The sequence below is a fragment of the Amblyomma mixtum genome, chromosome 1 (genome assembly GCF_055824585.1).
Source record: "Amblyomma mixtum isolate Tamu chromosome 1, ASM5582458v1, whole genome shotgun sequence".
NCBI classification, from domain to species: Eukaryota; Metazoa; Arthropoda; class Arachnida; order Ixodida; family Ixodidae; genus Amblyomma; species Amblyomma mixtum.
This window is the reverse complement of record NC_143012.1, coordinates 292,994,989-293,017,501: the sequence shown is the minus strand read 5'-3', so window position 1 is coordinate 293,017,501 and position 22,513 is coordinate 292,994,989. Positions and strand designations below refer to the sequence as shown.

Here is a 22,513-nt window from a genome sequence, read left to right as displayed (position 1 = left end):
GCGGTCGAGAACGAACACTCAAAGATCAACGCCCAGGTGAAGGAAACTGTTCAGAGGTTTGCCTCCGTGATGAAGGACGTCAAGCACAAGTGTCGGAACATTTGAATCGGCTTGCTAATATACCTTGTGGCACCGTCGCGTCAAGCACGTCAGATTGCATTAAAACTCCCATTCCAAGATGTAAAACAAACTACAGTTTATTTCAGTTGCGAGGAGCCCGGGGGTACTTTGTTCATACAATTGCTGTGCAGGTACGCGTACTACTTTGCAGCATCTAGATATGATCTGCACGGCAACAGTACACAGCGTTTGGTTTCCAGCACACAGTATGGAACAGCTGTTAAGATTGTTGATCGGAGGAAATGCACAGTCACAGATAGGATTCCGACTGCTATGAAATTGTCCACCAGACTGTAGAACGAGCACTGACAGCCATTTGATCCGCTTGCACTGTCTCTTATTGAACGACTGATGCAGCATCTGATGCATCAGTGTACAGTGATGCAATACCACAGAGAATGACTTGTTCATAAGCATGGTGTTATTTTACCTCCATGTAGAACAGGCACTCGCAGAACAGTAGACTGCTGGCATTCTTTCCATGTGCTGAAATCCCGCATCACTGTTCAAAGCAAATGATAGTCTCGACAAGCCCTGACCAGTGTAGTTCCAAAAATGAAACTCTTCCAATTACAAAGTGTAGCACAATGACATTAACCAACAAACACGGCAAAGCGCATTTAAGGAGTCTTGTGAAACATCCCTTGGCTAAATCCAATGCAGGCGGACCAAAGACATGTTCAGGATAATGCAAGCAACCCTGCATTTATAAAACACCTATTGTGTAACAAATCTTGCATAACAAGTGCATATTTTATTTCCCGACACAGAAAGAGGGTGCGCAGCTGTACTATATTTACAACTTTCCACATACATACATCAAGGTTGCCCACAACCTCAAGAACCAGAGAAAAAGGGTTGTCTTAATGAGCACCCATTCAAGTATGTATTTGCTATATCTACTTACTTTAGTGGGTTTTAAGTACATGCGCTTTGAATGGCCACTAGACCAGGCTGCAAGTAAAATTTGTACAGAAGCCACCTAGTTTTTGCTAAGCAGCTAGAATGATGTAACAGTTACTGCAGTGACCGAAGACTTGTCATTCATGTTCACAAGCTTAGTAATGCACAAATATTGTGAAATAAAAAATGATTAACCAGCATATGTGACAAATAACGACGTAGTGATAATCGCAACATTCATAACGCTCTTCTTGGCATTGAAGGAAGAGATACAAGCATAGGCTATCAGGTTCCAGATTTGTGCGATGGGCTCTTGAGCGTGTGAAAACAGCTTTATTGTGGCAGCCACTGCCCTGTGTTCGTAACTTTTCCTTCAGTGCCAACAAACGTCCCCAAGCATGATGCAGCTCCTCTCCTGTGAAAGCACAAATGCAGACAGCTTCAACAGATTTATGTCCATCAATGAAATTTTACTTAAAGAAAAGCAGTAGTTGGTCCAACATTTGCAATGAGCACATCAAATTCGAAATGAATGCAGGTCAAAGCAAGTTTTGCATTTCACACATCCTCACTTACCTAAACGAGCTCTGGAATTTGTTTTTTATCGTACAACAATAAATTAAAATAATCACAACAATGTGCCATAGGTTACAAAAGCACACAGTGCAAAAGTGTGCCCTCCATCACCTTGGCTAGAATAGCACTTTTACAAGCAGTTCGATTCGAAACGCAGCACATGTATTAACACACCAAAAGAAAAGCATGCCAGGTGGAACTGTCCCCCTATGCAGACAGAGATGTTAGCAGCCACTGATACTGGCAGAGGATGCTACCTCCTGTTAGATGGGCAGAATAAGAAAGTGCCACCTTAACGTTCCAATTGCAGCCAGAACGTGCAGCTTTGTGTCCCCTGACATGCAATAACGCCATTGGTGGTGGCAGTGAGCCTCAAAACTACGCAGTGAATGCACACAGGCAGGATGCAAGGACTTGCGAGGCAGCAGCGAAATTTGTCTTGCACTGTTCCTGCAGCAGCATGGGTGAGGGAGCGCTGTGCCTTCCAAGGGTGCACTCACTGGGTCCTCAGACGGGGTGGTCGCCGTCTGCAATGTGCATCTTCTCAGCACCGGCTATCCTTGCCGGCATACCCTCTGAAAGGGCAAGAACCACACGGTGAACATCACCTGCACTCATGGGGGCTGAGCAATACCAGGTAAAGAACCTGGTGCAATGCAAACTCACTTCAGACCTCTAAAACAAATGCCTGCCCACCTGCGCACATCACACTGTATCCAAGACTACAGCTGTGAATGAATATTTTTGTACTGGGCTAGCTGGAATAACTTCACTAAAATGCAGAAAGTTTGTTGTGCCACGAGTAATAATTACGTGTGCCACAAATATGCTTTAATTAATATGTGCATGAAATGCTAACAGTGTGGAACCATGAAATCCTTTGTGCATTCCACTCCTAACTTACAGACACGACAATGCAGCACCCACATGCAGGTCTACATATCAGGGTCATTCTAACCTCGAATTAAAAAACCAGAATTTATTATTACCTTTCAGAACTGCTCTCTCAATGTTTCTCTGGCGAGGTCTGTGAGGCGCAAGTTTGTGGGCCCAACTCAGAAAACTAGCATTACGAACAAGAGGAGCACAGGCATGCGAAGCAAAAGGGGCAAATGCTGAACAGTTAATTTTGCACTGTCCCCACGGTCAGCAGTATGGGCTGGGACAATTTATTTTTATAAATTCTTTTACTTGTCCCACCATAGCTATTGTCTCCATGGTCAGCCTTGATACTTCATTGCTTAATCAGTCTCAAATTCACAAGTCACGTACAAGAACACACTTACTGTTTGGGTGAACTACGTTAGAGCTTTTGTACTCTTACAATATAGTACAAAGTACAAGTGCTGTCAAAAATAAATGGAAGGCAATTTTACAAAAAGAACATTTAATTGCATCGTCCTCATTTCATGCACCCCGGAATAGATATATGCAGCCTAATTGTGATTTTGCAAATTACACAGAGCACTAATAAATCTCAACCATTGCACTTTGGATTCAAGAAAATTAAATTTTTTTCGACAGAGTCGCCCTTTAGTATTTACTTTCAATGGCAGGTGTACTGCTACAGTGTTTCACAAATGGGCTGAAAAAAAAAAAATGTGCACCATCTGAAAGGCGACACCAAGTGAACGGAGCTTGTGTGAGAAAACAACAGATGCTGGGCAGAAAGAAATGGAAACAGTCGAAAGGGAAAAGCCAAGCTGAGGGTTCATAAAAATGAAATGATTGGCACGGTCCATCATTTGCATGGACTGTTTGATACAGCAAAAGCAGTGCTCAGTGCAATAGAGCTGAGGCAGCTTGCCTGGCAGCCCCCTGTGCTGTGCCATTAGTCGGCTAAGTCTTGGCATGCCAGACAGGCAGATGCATTATTGATAAGATATACAATAAGTGTGTACTCTGAAAATCAGGTAGTGGCAACTATCTGCCATATATAAAAGAAACTCCAAAGTTATTTTTTCGTTTCTAACCTTTTTTAGTTGGTCACATCTCTCCTACAGTTCCCTCTGTTTGTTACAAGCCATTCTTCCAACACTCCAAGTAAAACGATTAATAAAGAGCAAATCAAACCTGAAACACTATTCAGCAGATGCGGCGCTTCAAAGGATGTAGTGATGATGTCACAACTTTACTGATTTTTTTCCGTGAGCACTGAATAGCTGACGAGGCGACTGCTGATGGCGATATTGTTCAATGGATGGCTGAAAGGGCTGAATATAAGCCTGAAGACATTTTCTCAGCAAGTGGGGAGCAGGAATCAATGTGAGGGTAGCGTTTGTGCTGTCACAAAGGCAGTGCTGCCGATAAAAACTGTTTAAAATGAGGTCACAAAAATGACAAACCCGAAAACTGACTGCGAAAAAGCCCTGACGGTATCAGTCAACACATCTTTTTTTTTGTGTGTGTGGCGTGTGTGAATCGCAAAAGATCCACCACTATAACATGTATAATACCATGCAAGTACCCTAACAACAGGAAATTCGTCACTGACATGGCCACAAGAGACATGTAATGTGAGAGAGTACCAAACACCCAAATTCTAGAGTGAGCAGCTGTCACCACTATGCTATCACCAGCATCAGTACTGTAACTTATAAACACATGCAGCAAAAGAACAATCTCCTCTGCTGCTGCTGTGTACCACTGACAGGCTTTCTGATCAGAAAATTTGCCTCTCAATGATGCGCACACATTTTTAAAAATGTTTTGCTCAGCTTGAACTGCTGTCGGACAAAGTGCTCATCAGGAGGTAGTGCCGATACCCCAAGGGGCTCAGGCTGAGTCAAACAACAAGCACTGTGTGCTTTGTTGTTTCAACAAGGAAAGCAACACGAAAGCACTTCACCACTAAAAGCACCAAGGGAACCACCAAAAGCCTCACTTTTAACCTGGAAGGACATGAGTGCACTAATACCACAGTCAGTGCTTTGACTGATGGTTGTTGCATAATAGCACATTGTAATGATTATAGTATGCCAATGCAACAAAGTATGAAATGAAATAAAGACGAAAGACGAAAGGTAGCTAGAGATAGGGGTGTTTTACGGAAACTACAAAGACAAGAACAAGGATTTGAAAAAGCTTCAAAGTATTGCCATGTGCAATACACACCAATTTACGCTGCTGCATGTTTCAGTTCAGCACAAGGCACGTTCGTAATACTGTGCTGTTTATTCACAAAGATACTCACAGCATTTATTATCCGTAGAAGTAGCCACCATTTTGTCCAAATGTAAAGTAAGGATTATTTATACGAGCCAACTATATACAGGCAGTGGCATTCACTTATGATGACCGATGCTTGCATTTATCAGCTGTGCCATAGCCACGCTTCTTTGTGTTTGTTTGCATAGGCACAGGACTGCCTCATAACCCAACTCTCAAGTTTACCTTGCTACTGTGTCATCAATTGCGTGAAATTTCCAATTATACCTAGTAAGCAAAAGTATCCCAGAGACAGACAGAAGGAACTGTTAAGGTTACTGCTGATGTCAAGCTCCTAGAAAGAAATTCATTTCAGGCCCTATGATGCAATATCAGGGCAAGGCTAGCTTCTGAGCTCATATTTACACTTGCTATACTTTTCAACCTTGGCAAATTACTCTAGCACATGCTTGGGTGCACCTCCTCTTTGACAGCACTTGCAGGGCAGCACATATTTTTATTAGCGGCATCTTGCAGGGTCAGTGGTGCAAAGCAGAAAGAAACCGAGATGAGAGGAGCCCGTTAGTACTGTGCATGCAACACCAAACAGAGTAAGAATGAAAAGAGCATGGGAGACGTACATCACGAGGCGCAGCGTTACCGCACGCAAAGGTACACACACAGAGATGGGAGCAGCTCATTCAAGCAGTGCTGTGACCTCTGCATTCATGCTATTCCCAGACACTACAAGAGACAGGACAGTGCCAGTCAGAGCCACCAAAACTGCTCAAGGTCAAACACGCAAAAGCAACACACTGCCTCTAGTCGCACGTAATGAAAAAACAGAATCCTCTGCTATTCTTACGCATTCTCGAAGCTGTGCTCATACACTCAAAAAGATTCATCATAAATTTCTTGCATGCACCAAGAGCTTGATTCGTGTAAGATAGCAGACCTGCATTTCAACCTACCACGAATACAGTATAAAGTTTTTGCAGACGCTTCCTGCATAGCCTGAAGAGTTTGTTAGACGTACATGACAACCGCCCAGACAACAAATGCTAGAAGCTTGCAATATTGACTACAGGCAACTGGCTAGAGTAAATGGCGCTCCTTAACTGTGAAAACTAATTAGTCCAATCTCCACAATACGCCTGCTGAAAATGTCTTATTTATGGACACTAAAAACACAAAAAAGGCATTACCTGAGGTATTGATTATGTTCCTGCCTGTGCAGCTAGCAATGGCAATGTTCTGCTGCCTTTCATTACCACGCTGATTCATCAATGGCTGCATGCAGGCTAATAGCACCCTCTTGGGAGACATAAAACTTAAAGACAACAAACCATCAGAGTGGCCTGCTTCCTCATCGGTCTCTGCCCATCTCTGCCTTTGGTTCAGGAGTCCGTCTGTGTCTTCATCCACCATCTTTTGCGGGAAGGTGATGCCATCTCCCAAGCTTCAACGCACCAGACAGAAAACAATCGTTAGGGCGTTTCTCAAGCACCGCCATTCAGTGCATAACGAAGTAAAACCACATCCAAGGGCACAATACTTGAGACTGAGATAGCATCATATACAGAACAGATTAGAGACAACGCCAAAATGCACAACTTCATCCGGATATGTAAGGTTTTAAGCTGTGCGGCTCTCTTTAGTGACACCACATGAAATATCTATTTAAATGCCCAAGCATCAGAGAAAACAGCTTTGCAAAGCAGATTTAAATCTTCAGTTGAATTTCTTTTGCCAACAAACAATGGTGACAGAACACGCATTCATCCAATAATTTCCCAGCCGCACACTTGCAAAATTCTCCATGATGGTGCCAAATCTGTCTATTCAGCTCATGTGCAAATGCCAGGTCGTCTATAACAAGACAAACATTCAATGGTTCCAATGTCATGAAATAGATGATTCATCAATGAAAAGCAACAAGAAAACGGCACAGAGCTGTCATAAAAGTACATGAAAGGGGCCCTGAAACTGCCCCTTTCTGCTGCCCTTTGAGTTTCATCCAATTTCTTTCCTCACATTATTGTGTCAGACTCACTAGCATTCCACCCAAGTACTACACAGGGTGCCACCAATGGCTGGCCTCATCATGCAAGAGAACAGCATGTCTACACATTCATCACCATGATAAGAATAGAAGATTGCTTGCACTCAATAGGCAAAGTATCAGTAGCGTTGCAAGTGCAACACAGGGCTGTGCATGAGCATGGGCTCTGCCCTAGGCACATCCTGCTAGCTCAATACCTTGCAACACTTTAGAAATGCTTACAAGAGGGAAAGCCCCAGCAGCAAAAACACCACTGTATGCACTTGTTTCATGGCCCCTTTCAGCAGTAGGAACAGTACTAGGCGAAGAAAATTAATTGTGGTCAGCAATACAGTAATTGAAGCAAAGAAGTATCCTCGTGCAATCTGCCATAAAGCATTGTCGTCGTGAAATAAAGAGCATGTGAAAGCAGCACTAGAAGAAGGAAACTGAAGTTAGCGTGCCATGAAATACACAAAATAATGTCCCCAACCAGCAAACAAAAACACATCAACAACTGAAACGAGTGAAAAATATAACCCCTAGAACTCGGAATTAAAGCGCAACATAGCAATAAATTGAGATTTGTTAAATGCAAATTATGCTTATCTCTTTTTTAATGCAAATTCAACTATTTAGCTCTAAACTGACATCACCATAAGAAATAGCTGTTGTGACTTACACACCCACGCTCCAAAGAGACTTTACACAAACAGTCAATACTAATACTAGAAGTTTTTAAAATTCTTGCAAGTTCTGCACACAGTAAAGATAGACTTTATATAAGAAAATGACAATGAGGCATATCTCTTTTACTGACAATACTCTTCTCAAAAAAATTTTTCCACCAGCATGGTCACGGCTAGAATCAATTAGTGCAATAGACCAAAAGCAGCAACACGCACTGACTGCTTCTCTATATTCTCCAAGTTATCCTGCTGCAATCTATAAAGCCCTCAACACAGTCCTGCAGAAATGCACTGCTTATCCTTGCCCATTCTAGATGCAAGATTTTAGGTAGTTTTCTAAGTGAAATGCAGTGAACCACAAGATAAGCTCTACACGAGCCACAGATCTAACCAATACAGAGTCGCTTTGAAAGTTAGGATCAAATAAATGTCACCAAGCTACAATACGAAACAAAACAAGACCTAAACTCTTAAACTGTGGGAATGCACAATCTGATATATTTAGAGATAGGATGAGTGGACACTTTATCATCATATAGCACACGGCAAAACTGAACTACATTGCACTTATTTGTTTTTGCCGAGTTTGTGTGACAGCGACAAATTAGCAGAATTTTCATTTTATCATTCAAACGGCTGCTTCTAAACCCATAACAGCACACACAAAGGACCCTGAAGTAACCTTCAAGGCTGCTGTGTATGTGGCTATGACCATGCAAGCCACACTGTTATTTACATTGTGGCACTAACTTTTGAGGTGCACTATTTTTTGCTACATGCTGTAAATCTAAAAAGTTCTCAGAATCCTGTTTTCTTATTGCCATTACTCTAGCTTCCAAAACAATATCCAATGACAAGTGAAGTTTTTAGATTTGGCAAATGCTGCAGGAATCTTCCTTGAGCATTTCAGTCTGCAAGTACCACTGGTGATGGCGGACAGCAATGTTTGACTACGACCACTTTATGCAATTTTGCCAACAATGTGAGGTTTGAACAGCAGCCTTCGAAGAGCATCTCGAGGGCCCTCCGGCAATCAGCGACAATGCATATATTCATTTCAAACAGGTGCACATGCTTGAAAGGAAGTGGTGCAGCACATGCATGCCACAGACATTTCCACACAGCATGACTAGTGCATGCCACCAACCATTCATCCAAGAGAAGAGCCTTGCTTTCTCTTGTAGATCGAGATTTTTGCCTGACAGGAGCAGAAGCAAACAGCATGCATGGGGGGAAAAAAAATACAAAGAGAAAGAACAGCAGTTTTCAAAGCCATGCACGGCCTTCCTACCCCTCCCCAATAATATGCACCCAAGCTCACAAATTCCCACAGTACCTGAATACAATGAGAACAGCACACCCTCAAGAATGTACTGTGGCTGCATCCCAATCGTCACTGACAAGCAAATGTTGGCTAAAGGGATCGTCTGGCTGAACAACAAGTGCTCAGAGCTTTCAAATGTTTATGTCCAACATTCAAGACAACCAAGACATTTTATTTTAGCCACGTCTGAGCTGCTGACGTCTTCTGAGGGGCACCGTTAGCTAGATGAACCGCGAAGTGAACCAGACAACCTGTACACTGTAGTACAATTGTCGTGCCAAATATTTGCTGAAGATAAATGCATTGGTGTATAGGTCCTGGGAAGCTGGGTGTAACTTCAAAAAAGAGCACAAAAATATGAAAGAGGAAATACCAGCAAGGCCAGGTAACGTCAAAGCATCGCATGGGATCTAATGCCACACGCCAGCCCTTGCAACAGCTTTTCACTAAGCACAGAGCAATGCCATCAAGTGTGCATCAAATGGTGATGATAAGGGTTGCTGTCCTTATTCCTGAGAGATCAAAACCTACACTTCACATGAGGCGCTTTTCTCATTGGTTTTAAAGTGCCAGGCAATCCCTCTAACCTAGGTTGCATTCTCCCCTGAAGTCACCACATACATACACCGTCAGAGGGCAGAAGGTTTGATATCACTGGAGCTGCAAAAGAACTGAATTTCTTAGCAGTCTAAGTGCCCAAGCTAAAATTGAAAGGTGCAGATATGTTCATGACATCTGCATTGCAGCAAAGAAGTACACGGGACAAGACCAGCTCGCATTGAAACTAAAAACTTCACCTAACATGCGTGGTTGCATTGCACACACTCCCCCCTTTTGTCCCACATGAAGAGGACATTCTCATCCCAAGTAGTCATGTCTAAGACACAAGCAAATTGCATTTTTCTTGCAACTCCAGTGGCATCTCAACTCCCCCCCCCCCCCCATGGCAGGAGACAATGAGGTGCCCTGACAGCCTTTTGGGAAATAAAAAGCTGGTGCCTACAGTAGTAGCACATTAAACTTACACATGACCTCAGTTACATTTGAAGAAGTTGAATATGGGACAGTTTACACGTGGCAGGTTATGATCATCCTGTAATGATCCCCTGCTCTCCATCTCAAATATATTGAATTATTCGACATTTTAATCTCGGTCTCAAGAGGATGCTGGAAAACTTAAAAGGAGGCTCATGTAGTGATAGCCTTTTCACCATGTTAACCTCGGTTCCAATTTTGAGTGAACAAAAAAAGTAAACCAATCCCCATACCCCAAAAAGGGTATATACAATGGCACACTTTAGCACTAAATTACCACATTTCTCTGCACCTCCATCGAAACTTAAATATTTGAGTGTAATTAATACTACATTTTTAAACGAATGGAGCGAAGTTTTACATAGAAAACGATCGAAAGACTCAAGGAAACATATTTACGCATAGCTCAATGACTTGGATTCAAACATACTGTATTCTGTAGACTACCGGAGCCTTCAAATGCAGCAACAATACTAGAGACAGCACAGCCTGGCTGCTGAGCCGAAAGCAATGCGAGATTGGTTTTGTGGCGACAGTAGCTTTTTTTCTGCAGGCAACAGCAAAGCAACAATGACAGCATACAGCAGCGTCAGCCATCTTCAAAAGCTGAGCACAGGCAAGCTGGGCAAGAAGATGCAGTATGCCACACGATTTGCAAACAGTCCAGCGTCTCTCCACAACTTCTACACACTTTTTTTTTAGGCAAGCAGAAAGAATACCCTAAGCATCCTAAGCAATGGTTCCTCTGAGCATGGCACAGTATGTGGCATGAAGCAAGCAGGGTTTAAAGACAATACCATGTTAAAGTGTTCTGGCATGCCAAGAATTTTTTTATGGCAGGGTCAACTTTTGCTTCCCTGAGCCCAGGAAAAACTAAACTATACACCAGGAAGGAAAGAGAGGAAAATATGCTCCACACATTTGTTAATGCTGACCTCTGCTCATTAGGGAGTGCACCAACCTGACATAGTACCGCTATTAATGCTCTGAAGAGAGGCAGACGGTACAGCCTTGAAGTAGGTGGATGCAAGTCTAGTAGCAATAAAATTTTGCAAGCTGCTAACCCTGTCACTACTTTTTGCTGATATTGTGCTTCTCAGTCGGAGTCCAGTTATCCCTCTAAAATAGCACCTAATGCTGCAATGACACAAGGCCAGTGCATAACCATTATAAAGCTCGCCAGCCAAAACTAATTAAATTGAGCACTCCCCCTACCATATCATGCCATCAGTAAGATGGTGCTGTCATGACAACTTTAGTAAATGCAACCTTCAGAAAAAACACATATTAAAGGATGAGAGGGTCCTCACTGGTGCTATTGGCCAGCCTTTCCTGGGCTATGCAAAGAGGCAAAGCCTTGCAAACAAGCGCCATCTCGGTGACTAAAGTGAGCCTGAGCCTCGTCCACTATGCAAAATGCCCGAATCCATGCGCTGCACGACAGAATGAATTTTCCTGCTTGCCCCTCAGCTCACATTCCAGCCATGCCACAGCCAAGTCTACCAGGCAATGCTAGGCCCTACGCCAACCCTCTGAGTGACAAGTACAGAGAACAAGACTAATTCAGGCAACGAGAAACATGTGGCTAACCTTGCCTGCGCCGTGCTCCCCATGGAGTTGTACGAACTGGCCAGTTGGGTGCGTGTTGGATAAGTCACCCCATCACCCAGGCTGTCATGCACAGAGAAGAGATTGCAACAGGGGGCAAATGTTTGCTTGCGGTGGTGCCTGGTCATAGGGGACTCAACCGCTCTCGCAAGCACCTGCACTTGGGACAGCAGCCCCCGTGAGTTAATCTCATGCATAGGTATCTTCCCAGATTCATAAGGTTGTAGCCAGAAAGGGTGAACATATGAATTTGCTCATCAAGTTCTATGCAAATTTGTCTGCTAGCATAAGGACACCTGGCAAAGAACAGTGGACGTGCCAAGAGGGCACAGAACGGATTATGCATAACTTCATTAGTTTAACACACTACAAGTGCATGATTTGAAATCAAAATTACCCACAAAATGTGCAAAACAGATATGTTAAAACACACATGTGCCCTACAACCCCCTCTTAGAGCCCAATTTTATGGGGAACAGGGCAACCTGTACACAAGCCCTAGTGCTACGTTTATATATACTTTGCCACTGTGGTAGTGCATGTGTTTCAGTGCTTTAAGTCTCCCTGTAACTTTGCACCTAGGCTTCAAGAACAACTGAACACAATGCTGCATTGCGTTTTCTTCAAAAAGTGTTGCAAAAAAAAAAAATTACTACTACAACCATATATTTGCAGAGAAAAGAACTGTCCGACACAGGATGCTCACTGGTCTCGTGAACAGATCACAGAAGAGGACAGATGTAGAAACACGAGCAAACCAGAAGCATGAAGCCGAGCCACAATGTCTGCAGCAGCAACACATAAGCACAGTCCACAGGCTCCCTTTCTCGTTCCCCTCCCCGGTACCATGCCTACTATGAATTGTATTTTTCCTGCAGGACTGTGTTTGTTGCTACCACTAGCTCCATAGCGAAATATCTGCACAGTACTATAATAAAAATAGCATGGGCACTTACTACACACAACTATGCCTACTTGTCAGCAGATCAGCTTTTTCAAAACCAAGAAAATAGTAAACAGTATGAAGAGAAAGGCCGTTTTACACCAAGCAAACTCATCCCAATACACTTGGCACAAGATCCCCAGAAGCATTCTTTATATAAGTGTTTGCACTGCACTCAATATGGAGAAACTAGGTGTCAAAGTAGGTATTCCTTCTTGGTACAAAGGAAGTAATGAAACAGTTTGCTACAAGTCAGCCATCTAACCTAATCTTGAACAGTGAGAAAAATATAACGGTGGTATCCAGAAATCACGGCAGCTGTGCAACATGCAACACTCCCCGTCACAGCCTTAAGTCATGCAACGTAAACTGCACTCCAGTATACACTAATGGCAACCACATTTGCATGGCTTGACATCTGCAACAACCTCATCGTGAATACTTTCGAATCTCACCAGGGTGGTTTTAGAGAAAAATCAGTGGTTCACTTTACAGAAAAGAAGCACGTGGCAAGTGTGAACCACAGGACTCGGTGTGCTGAAAAATGCCCACATCCCTTTGTACTTTTGTGCACCCTCAATCCTTCCGCACACTTGCTCATGCCTTTGACGCTTCAGGAGAAAGAGAGGACAAACAGGGAAAGCACCTCGTGAATACAGGCAGCATCCAGAGGCGGCGGTTGTCACCAAACACCTCAGCGATATTGGCCTGGTGGCCAAGACTAAAGCCATGCTTGTCTGGGCCAGTGCGAAATATTGGTGGGCGGAATGCCTCTGCAATGACGAGAGAGAGAAAAAAAAAAGAAAAGGCTCGGCAAGACTAGCATTCAAGCAGAGATGCGGGAGTGGTATGCGAAGTGTTCAACATTGCCAATCTGGCACCTTGCATGTTTAAGTTCGTTCTTCCTTTTAGTTTCTCACTTTTTTGGAGCAATAGGCAATATGATGTTTCAGTCAAACTGCTCCCGTAGGTCTACTTTCTTAAGGCACCCAAGTCCATGTACGCCATGTATGCACATTTGAAAAGGTTCGCTCAAGTAGTACGAAAAAACATGGCCTCATGTGCATCCCCTTCCTCGCGCAACTACACAAGTCACAGTGTAATATTTAACGCTAGAGGGGAAATGAAACAAGCATTGCATAATCTACAAGGCTAAAAGAAAGGAATTCAGACACCACTGTCTCTGCATTCCTTTATGATAAGGACCTTGCTTTTTCACTTTGAATGACAGCAATGAAAAACAACACTTTTTGCACCAGCTTTGCTTAACAACCTAGAAAAAGATGTGGCGCCTATCTTGTTTGCAAACAGCCTATTTCAGTGTAGGACCATCGGTAGCACTTTTTTTTTTTTATGCTAGGTAACACAGTGCTAACTGCTCTCTGCCTTTGTCGCCCCCAACTCTATAAACAGCAATAAAAAATGCTATACAGATCCACACATGCATGATATATAAATATTTAGATGACAATGAGGTCACACACCCAGTGTAGAGCGGTTCACCATGACCAGGAAGCAGTGATATCCAAAAAGCGAGACCAGGCTGATCGCAAACATGAATGCAACAAAGAACAAAAATAAAATGTGGAAGCGTCCCCAGCCTTCAAGGTCATTCTGAAAGAGATGTGGAAGATGTCCTTGGAGAATACAATCACACAAATAACACTGCAAATAAGACATGGCCTAAAACACCATCTGGGAAAACAATGAAAACTTGCACAACCTCCAAAAATTGGCCAGGCAAAAAAAAATTTCAAGACCAACAGTGGGGCCACTGAAGTCTACAGTCCTTTCTTGGCAATGACACACAATGTTACCGTATTTAGTTGCATAATGAACATGCTCACATTACAAATGCCCCCACCCCTTAACTTCGGCTGTCAAAAAGTATGACTTTTCCCCCTCTCATGATAAAATCTGCCCTTTCTTGTAGTGCGCAGTCTGTTGGTGATGATCATCAATGCTAGCAGGCACCCTTTATCGAACAATAAAAAAAATTGATGACTAATACAAAGTGCTAAAACATCTAATAACAATGTCCCGAGAGGAAGCGAGGAAACCATGCCTGGTTACAAAGGGGTTTTTCAGTTTTATCGGCCATGTTAATGACTATAGTAACTTGTTGCAGTTGGGCTTCGCACTTGATACTGTGAGATGCACTTTCTTGGATGGCATTATGGACCACTGCGCAAGTTATTCAAGATAAAAGCTGTTGGCTATGCTCTCAAGAGTGGAAACCATCCTGACTGGTGCATTTCTTTTTATTTAGAAGGTGGGTCGTACTAGATGACGTATTCATTCCACAAGCCCAGTGTTTGTCCCATTTTTCCCACATCAAATTTTTTACGATTACTTTTCCTGTGCGTAATAAACGCATCCTCTATTTTTTGAAAAAAAAAAAAAAATGCGTTCATTATGCAAGTAAGTATGGCATTTTTCCAGGGGTAAAGGCATCAAGCAAGGAAATTGAAAATGCAAACGTAAGCCTATTTAAGGTCAAGAAGATAAATTGTAAAGCAAAAGAAAAGTTCCAAAATCCACACCAGAGATAAATGTGGATTATATTCAAAGAAATGACTTCAGAAGGAAAGGACGAGAAGAAACAAAAATTTTAAGCCATGTTAGTTCCTTACATGTCCTCCAGCCACATTATTACTCCTTATAAAAATGAAACTGTGCTGCCTAAAAAATAGAGTGTGTTCCAGACATATCTTGAAATATTTATAGTAATCCAAACTGCATCAATTCAGAATGGGTGGCACAAACTTAGCACAGCAAAAAGCAAAAGACAATCAAATGTTATTTAATGGACAAGGAATTTGGCAAAAAGGCAAGGACATATGCACGGCTGATTATAGCAAGCTCAAGCAAGCTTAAAGACTTCTTTTGCACAAAAGCATACAACTGTTCCTTGCTGTGGGAAACAATCTCCGAGGTGCTAAATGCCTGAGGGGTGCTACATACTACCTACTACACAAGGTTTGTACCAAAGTTGGCACACGCTGGTTTGTTACAATAACAGGCCCCCACTTTGGCAGCCACATTCAAGCAAAAGAGAGCACATGGTAGGTCCAGTGCAAAAAAAAAATTAAAAAATGCATGCAAACCTTCTCTAGAGGTGATGGCCTTTTCGATGCATAAAAACTGAGCAGCCGATATCTTATGGCTCTACTCATTTGCCAAATCGTGGCACGAGGGAGAGCAGAAAACCCATGTAATGAATACGAAGAAACACCGAAAACATGCCACTAATGAGTTGGCAACAATATTTAAGTAAGCACAAGGACAACAAATGCTATAACCATCACACTGGCAACAAGGTGACAAGCAACTGGATGACCTACCGTCCAGAATTTAATGAAGAACTGTAGCGTTGTTGCAGCCACAAAGAGGCAGTAGATTAAGGAGTAGGCCAGGAAAAGAATGAAGTACTTGTAATTTGTGAAAGACACACAGTTGTTTACCCAAGGGCAATGATGGTCCATCTTCAATATGCACCTGACAAAGAAATGGCACATTCACCAACAGGTACTTAATACCCGTGCCACACGCGCACAAGAAATGGCAGTAAATGCTTAAGGCCTTAAGTTTGTTAATGCCATTATCGAAAGTGGCAATGACGATAACGCTTGCTTGCAAAGTAGTCAAAAGTTTCATCTGAATATAAACATTGCTAAATAGCACAATACATCGGGAATTTTGTTCAAATGTAATGTAAAACGATTTTCCAGAAAATACGGCTGTTCCTGTTTTACAAGTCGAAAAAGTAGCCATAAACTCGCATGTCAGCACACAAGTCGAGAGTACCTGTCAATAAGGCTGGTGAAAATGGTGCTCTTCGCATCGAAAATGCGGTATAGATGCCTCATGTTAAGAATTAACATTTCCTACTGGTTAGGAATTTGGTACTAACAAAGCTGCATGCTTTTCTGCGTGTGGAATGGGAACGAGAGTACGCATCACACGGGCGAATGAGTTGTGGCTAACTCAGTAGGTCGCAAATGGCAGTAAGGCTAATGCCATTAAATTTACGCATGTGGCACCGCACGAATGCCATTAAAACTTAAGGCAGTAAGCACTTAATGGCATTAAATCTGCCCGTGTGGCACGGGTATAAGATATTTGCCCTTCGTGTGCACCCCCCCCCCCCCCCCCCCCCTGCATTTGCCTATTCTACCAGCATGACCCTCATAAGTTCTTTGTGCTGAATACAACAATTTGCAAGAAATGTACACAATATGAAATCAACTTGGGTATAAGATAGTAGTGTTTTTTTTAGCGTGCAAGCCATTATTTCGTAATATCAGCAATAGCACCATTTATTCTCCTCATAACTATGAGAAACTGTTTTAACGTACTGCTATACAAGGGTTTTAAAGCCGCTACCAACAGAACAGACTCCCATAATTTAAGGCGCAAAAAATGTAAAAATTCACAACATAATAGTCAGTAAATCAAAAATTTTGCATTATGCATAGGCACAATACAGTAGTATCACGTTGGGATGAACTAGTTTAAAACAAATTCTCTGATAAAATGAACAATACGAGGCCACTCGGTTGGTTCCCATTGGACTCAAGGTAAATAAAAATCTGCTTAAGGCGAACTTTTTCGCATGTCCTTCGATTAAGGCAAACTTTCTCAGCGTCCCCACGCAATGACACTAAAAGGTGTCTATGCAGCACTATGAGGGACGCCGTAGTGAAGGGCTCCGGAAATTTCGACCACCTGGGGTTCTATAACGTGCACTGACATCGCACAGTGCACGGGCCTTTAGAATTTCGCCTCCATCGAAATTCGACCGCCACGGCCAAGATCGAACCCGTGTCTTTCCGGTCAGCAGCCAAGCGCCATAACCACTGATCCACCGTGGTGGCTTGGCAACAGTGAGAAAAACAAAAACTGGACCGATGCCAATTTCAAGTAGGAAACTGTGAGCTCGGTTCATGCTCTCTTCAGCTCACTATATGCATGGTGCAAAAAATGCTTTATTTGCAATTTTCCCATCTCCATGTTTCGATTGTTTTCATGCAACATACATATGGAAACGCTTAGCATGCTCACATATCTCTTTTAGGGGCACTTCTGTTAAGATGAACTTCTGAAAAAAACTAACAAATTTCCTGGTCCCTTCATGTTAGTCTTAAGGGAAGTCTACTGTAGTATGTTAACTACAGCCACAAGGGCTCAGAAGTATATGCAACTCTTGAAATGTGATAAGCCAGAACATGAATACCCGATAACAAGGTGTTGGTAAATATTTTACACAAGAAACACTTTATAAAGAAACTGGCATAACACTGCCGCTATTCCATTTGCAATACCTATTCCAATATGAGGTAAAGATGAAGTCAATGCCTTAATAGAAAAATTGCTCATAAAAGGTTGAATGCATTGCATGGCTGTTCCATAACAAGAGGAATGAGTCCCACTGCTGCTGGACACTTACTTTCCACAAACTGAACAGTGGTGTGCTCGGTCAGGCTTGATAAGGTGGCATTTCTCGCAATATCTCACCACTGCGAGGGAGAGAGAGAAAAAGGACATCTTGCAGCACACCACAGCAAGGCTCACACATTTCAATGCAACATGCCATGGTGCCATAGAGGCGCAGATGAGCAAAACTGCCTTTCATACTGCACCGCTATGCCAACTTGAAAGGACAGCACAGGTGGCAACAAATCGGGTGTCTTATTTGATAAACGGATCTGCTAATTAAATTCATATAGAAATTCTGTGGCAGTAGTTCTGCAACTTGCAGGTGTATGCATGAGTACAGTGCAAGCTGAAACAGATACTGCTTCTAAAGACAGCAACCTTCAAGCAGAAATGCTGCTGTCTTGCAGTGACCAGGGAAGAAAAGAACCAAAGCTGAAAACAGCTTTGACTGCATTCTGTCCCACTGACAGCATTCTGCACTGACACAATGAATGCTAACATATCCAAACAAAAGTTACCTTGTATTGCTCCTCCTTAGATAGAATATAAAAATGTAGAAAACCTGGTGTGACCCTCGGTTCTCTAAATACTGTGGAAAAATCGTCGTGAAATATCGAAAATATGAAGAAATTAACTTTTTGATATGTTTTAAAAAAAAGCTTCAAAACCCAGAACCATGCCTAGCAATGGACTAGGAATAAAGGACGGTGCATCTCAACAGCAAATATGAACTGAAAAATTCCTGAACACAGAAACAATGCTAAATCTTCATATAAAACATCTATATTAAATACCTTTTGAGCACTAAGCATGCACCTTATGACATTCTATAACGTGGGCAGTGGAAGTATTTATAGATAAGTAAACTGCGTAAATTAGACCCTCATAACGGGCACATAATGGCTTTCTCTCTGTACAACATAACAGGGCTATGTCACAAGTTCCACAGAAGACATTCCCTCTCGGTACAATCTGAAAGTTCTGCAGTGTCCTTATGGGATTAAGAATTAACGGCACAAAAAGATTTCTCTTGAGAACATCGCATCCAATTTGTGTAATAGATACAGTTAAGGGGAGATGCGGGTCTTGAAATGAACATCTTTATTATTAAAGTAATCGTAATTAAATTAGGTGTGTATATGTGTTTCTTCTTCCTGTTTTAAAAAATATAATTAGTTTCAGTATATCTCACTTAGTTCTGATATTACAGGAAAATAACTGCAGCCTAATTAGTTATAGGTAATTAAGACACTTTCTGCATTTCTAGGTTTCGATTGAAATGGGGCTGTAGCCAAAGACCTGCCATCTGGAGCTATACTAATTATATTGTTGCTGAAGTACATCATCATATAAAAATATTAAATTTTGTCCAAGCACCATAATTATGAAGTATAGTTAGGTGACATTATGGTTTACAAGAATCGAAAATGACTCAATCAAACATAAACAGCATAGCTCCATAATTTAGTTCTTTCTGAATTCAACAGTATCAGATAAATTGCAATCGCACCATAAAAATGCAACAAAAACTCCTGTATCGCTAGCCATGTTGGCAAAAAACACGAAGCTGAGAAAATCACGTTTGAAGTGCGCACGCTGGCCATTCGGAGGTTGTTGTAGAGGCCTCATAAAAAAGCGGAATGCAGGCGTTTCATAAATATCTCACAGTAGTGAGTAATACCAGGTAGAGGGAAGGGGCCCAGCCTTCAAACAGAACCAAGATGGTGGCCATCAGGGACGCGGTCGTGGAAAACGATTGGCACGAATTCCTGCTGCATTTCGCTATTTCCAGACTTCGTAGGCGAGAAATATATAGATATTTTAGTAGTTGGAGGTCAAATTTAGACCTTGAAACTTTTAGGCAGGAATTTTAGAGCATATTGATCCCGAATATGCCATTCTTGCGAAATTGAAATTTTCGCATTTTTTTTTATGATTTCAAGCCCGCGTCTCCCCTTAAGCATATTTTTGTGATCTATTCTTTGGGAGCTTAACAATTGTTCAGATTTCCCCATGCTTCAAGCTCAGCACTGATGTAAGCACTTTATATTTCATTTAATGTTTAGAACTAGCTGCCACGCACAATCAATAAATCATTAAGTATGTTGGCTCCGTGAACCTGAAAATTATTAAGAGTGAACTTCATTACTACATTTTTCAGTATGGTTGCAAGTCCATTAATCAGGAATGTGGCCTGATGAATAAAAACTCCTATTTTTCATGTCCCCACATACCTCTCCGCAAAAAGCTGATGTAACTACCTTTTGTTTCATGACCGTAGCAGCTACAGCATCTCCTGCACAATGCTGTCTGCAGCTGAATATTTTACTTACTGCACTAGTCGACGTGTGCCCGTTACACAGGTCTGGATAGGTCTGTTTTTGCGCAGGTTACTACAATGAACGCCCTAGCTGCTTTTGCTGAAAATGTAGCAGGCTTTGGGGAAAAGCACTCTACCACAGAACTTGGTCCCTTGACAAACTCCAAGAAAAAAAAATACGGTAAACCATAGCAGCGCATGAAGACCATTGGAATAGGTAACCTTCACATTAGAATAGCAAACTCACACAAAAAGCATGTTTGCCACACATAAAATATAAAGACTGGAAGCTAATGAGCACTTGATTCTATGAGAATGGTAAGCTCTCGCCTCCTCTAGAACAATACACCTACAGTATTGCACATCTTTATTATGAAGACTTCAAAACTTTCCTGCCTCAACCGCTAGACTGTTTACAGAAAAACTGCACAAAGAGCCTGGGTACCGCAGTTTCTTTTGTAGTAAGGTTGAAAACGCCCATGACACAAACCTGTAATTGTTAGCCACGAGATCAACAAACCGAAAGCCGCCAAAGCCAAGTTTTCATCAAAGGGCGGTGGTCGCGGTATCGGTTGTCTGCAAAGGAAAGTGCCACGACGCGAAAGGCATGCGCCAAGGTGAGCATTGCAAGATGCAGGGCGCCTAACACTGGCAGCTTTCAGTTCGTCGATCTCAGCGCAGACGATTACGGGTTTGCATCATGCGCGGCTGAACCAAGTGAGTACCACTGTCAAACTTGCAGCGAGACAAAAGTTACCACAATACGCAAGATCTGTGCACAGTTTTTCTGTAAATGAGCTAGCGGTTGAGGCGAAAACATTTTTTGATGCCTTCACGCTAAAGATGCGCAATACTCTAAAACACAAACTCACCACAAATGCAAGGAAGTTGATCAAACTAGCTATACCCCACCATTCACACAGCGAACTCTCAAAACCACCTGAGACGAGGGCCGATTTAGGCTGACATGACAGTTTTCAGCAACAAACCACATCTGCGGCAAGCGAACTTACTCCCATTCATAGTTCTGCAAGAGACAGGCAGATTCTTGGCGAGTCGTTCCAGCATTTGCCTCTGATTATCTTCACTGGGTTCCTTCTCCAGACGCTCAGCTTCAGCTGGCGGCAGGTAGAACTGGGCGAAAGTGCGGCAACTCTTTCAATGTCAGTTTGTAATGGAAGCAGCTTTTATTTTATGCAACTTTATCATCATCTCTAGGTGACAGGTGATTAAAATTGCTGCTATTTTGCAAAAAGAGCAGAAGCCAGCAAAACACGAAACATATCCTTACTTGCTTTGGAATGGTACCTGGCTCCGTGAATATGGTCTGCCAGTAGGACCACGCGAACATTGCGAAACAGGCATGATATCCAATCAAGTAAAACACTGAAAAATGGAAAATGAGCATGAACAGATGGGAACGTTTGCAAACCCAATCTGGCAGGCAGTAAAGCAAATCCCATTAAAGGAAGGTTTTTCAACTTGCTACATTCGCAGAGTGAACTTCCAAAGCCCACACAGTTTAAAAAAACTGTACCCTTAAAAAAACTGAAAGGGATTTAGCAGCGTTGACAGCAAGCGCTTTATTCAATGATTATTTTAAGCGCAATAAACTAGTATTTGAAGACAAAACGATGATTCACTTACCTTTCTGGAATATGTTCTCAATGGTAACTGTAACGAAAAATAAAAAACAGTTGCAACAATAAAGCATTACACGAGTTATCTTCCGTCGTTCAGAGCAACATCGCAAATTTGGCTACCACATAAGACAGAGGGAGAAAATTTATTCGACGCATACTTAGTTCCGTAGCGACGCAAGTTTCGAAACGCAGGCTGATTCAGCTACAGCGGAAATAAGGCAACTCCACCGCTTTCAAGCCGATGGTTACTGGAACACCCGCAAATGCGAAAGCAGTCACCTTATCAGTGCCGAGCAAAAAATCTGCTTCAGAGCCGTACACGATCAGTTTACGCGCAATATTTCACCCTAACAACTAACGCAGATCAAGATAAACAGCAAGAACCACTGCACTGTCGTTTTTCAGCTCTCAAAGACGGCAAGAAAATGAAATGGCTTACACAAACATAGCTGGATGACATAAGCGTAGTAGGACCAGGCTACTATGGTTGTGATGAACAGCACAGGGCACCACTTGAAAACGCGCACACAAACGGAACACACTGTTCCTTGCATTTTGAATAATCCTGGAGGCATCTTAACCCATCCTAGATGGACCCCGCTGCCCTGTAATGCCTGCTACAGGCCTGGCCAAAGCGTTCACAACGCACTGACGTCAAAGAGCAGCGGCCATTTTCTGCTGTTGATGTTCCTGTCACCGCCTTAAGCCCTCTAGCGTCGACGCAG

General features: G+C 42.5%; 1 protein-coding gene across 4 annotated transcripts; it reads right to left on the bottom strand.

Moving 5' to 3' along the window:
• Positions 1-181: 181 nt before the first annotated feature.
• On the bottom strand, positions 182-22,487 carry LOC149372061 (palmitoyltransferase ZDHHC20-B-like). Of its 4 annotated transcripts, XR_016286953.1 has the most exons (12): positions 22,228-22,487; positions 21,793-21,819; positions 21,437-21,531; positions 21,159-21,279; positions 17,836-17,905; positions 15,731-15,884; positions 13,871-14,000; positions 13,033-13,159; positions 11,426-11,506; positions 6,093-6,205; positions 5,388-5,490; positions 182-2,174 (listed from the first exon to the last, which is right to left on the bottom strand). XR_016286953.1 is itself a non-coding variant. In XM_089566432.1 (11 exons), exons 1-11 carry the CDS (start codon positions 22,361-22,363, stop codon positions 2,107-2,109), a joined length of 1,122 nt encoding a protein of 373 aa, XP_089422558.1. In that variant the 5' UTR covers positions 22,364-22,486; the 3' UTR covers positions 182-2,106. The 4 variants fall into 4 exon arrangements, 2 of the variants coding, with proteins under 2 accessions (XP_089422558.1, XP_089422559.1); XR_016286954.1 differs by lacking the exon at positions 11,426-11,506; XM_089566432.1 differs by lacking the exon at positions 5,388-5,490 and having other exon boundaries at positions 22,228-22,486.
• Positions 22,488-22,513: the final 26 nt, after the last annotated feature.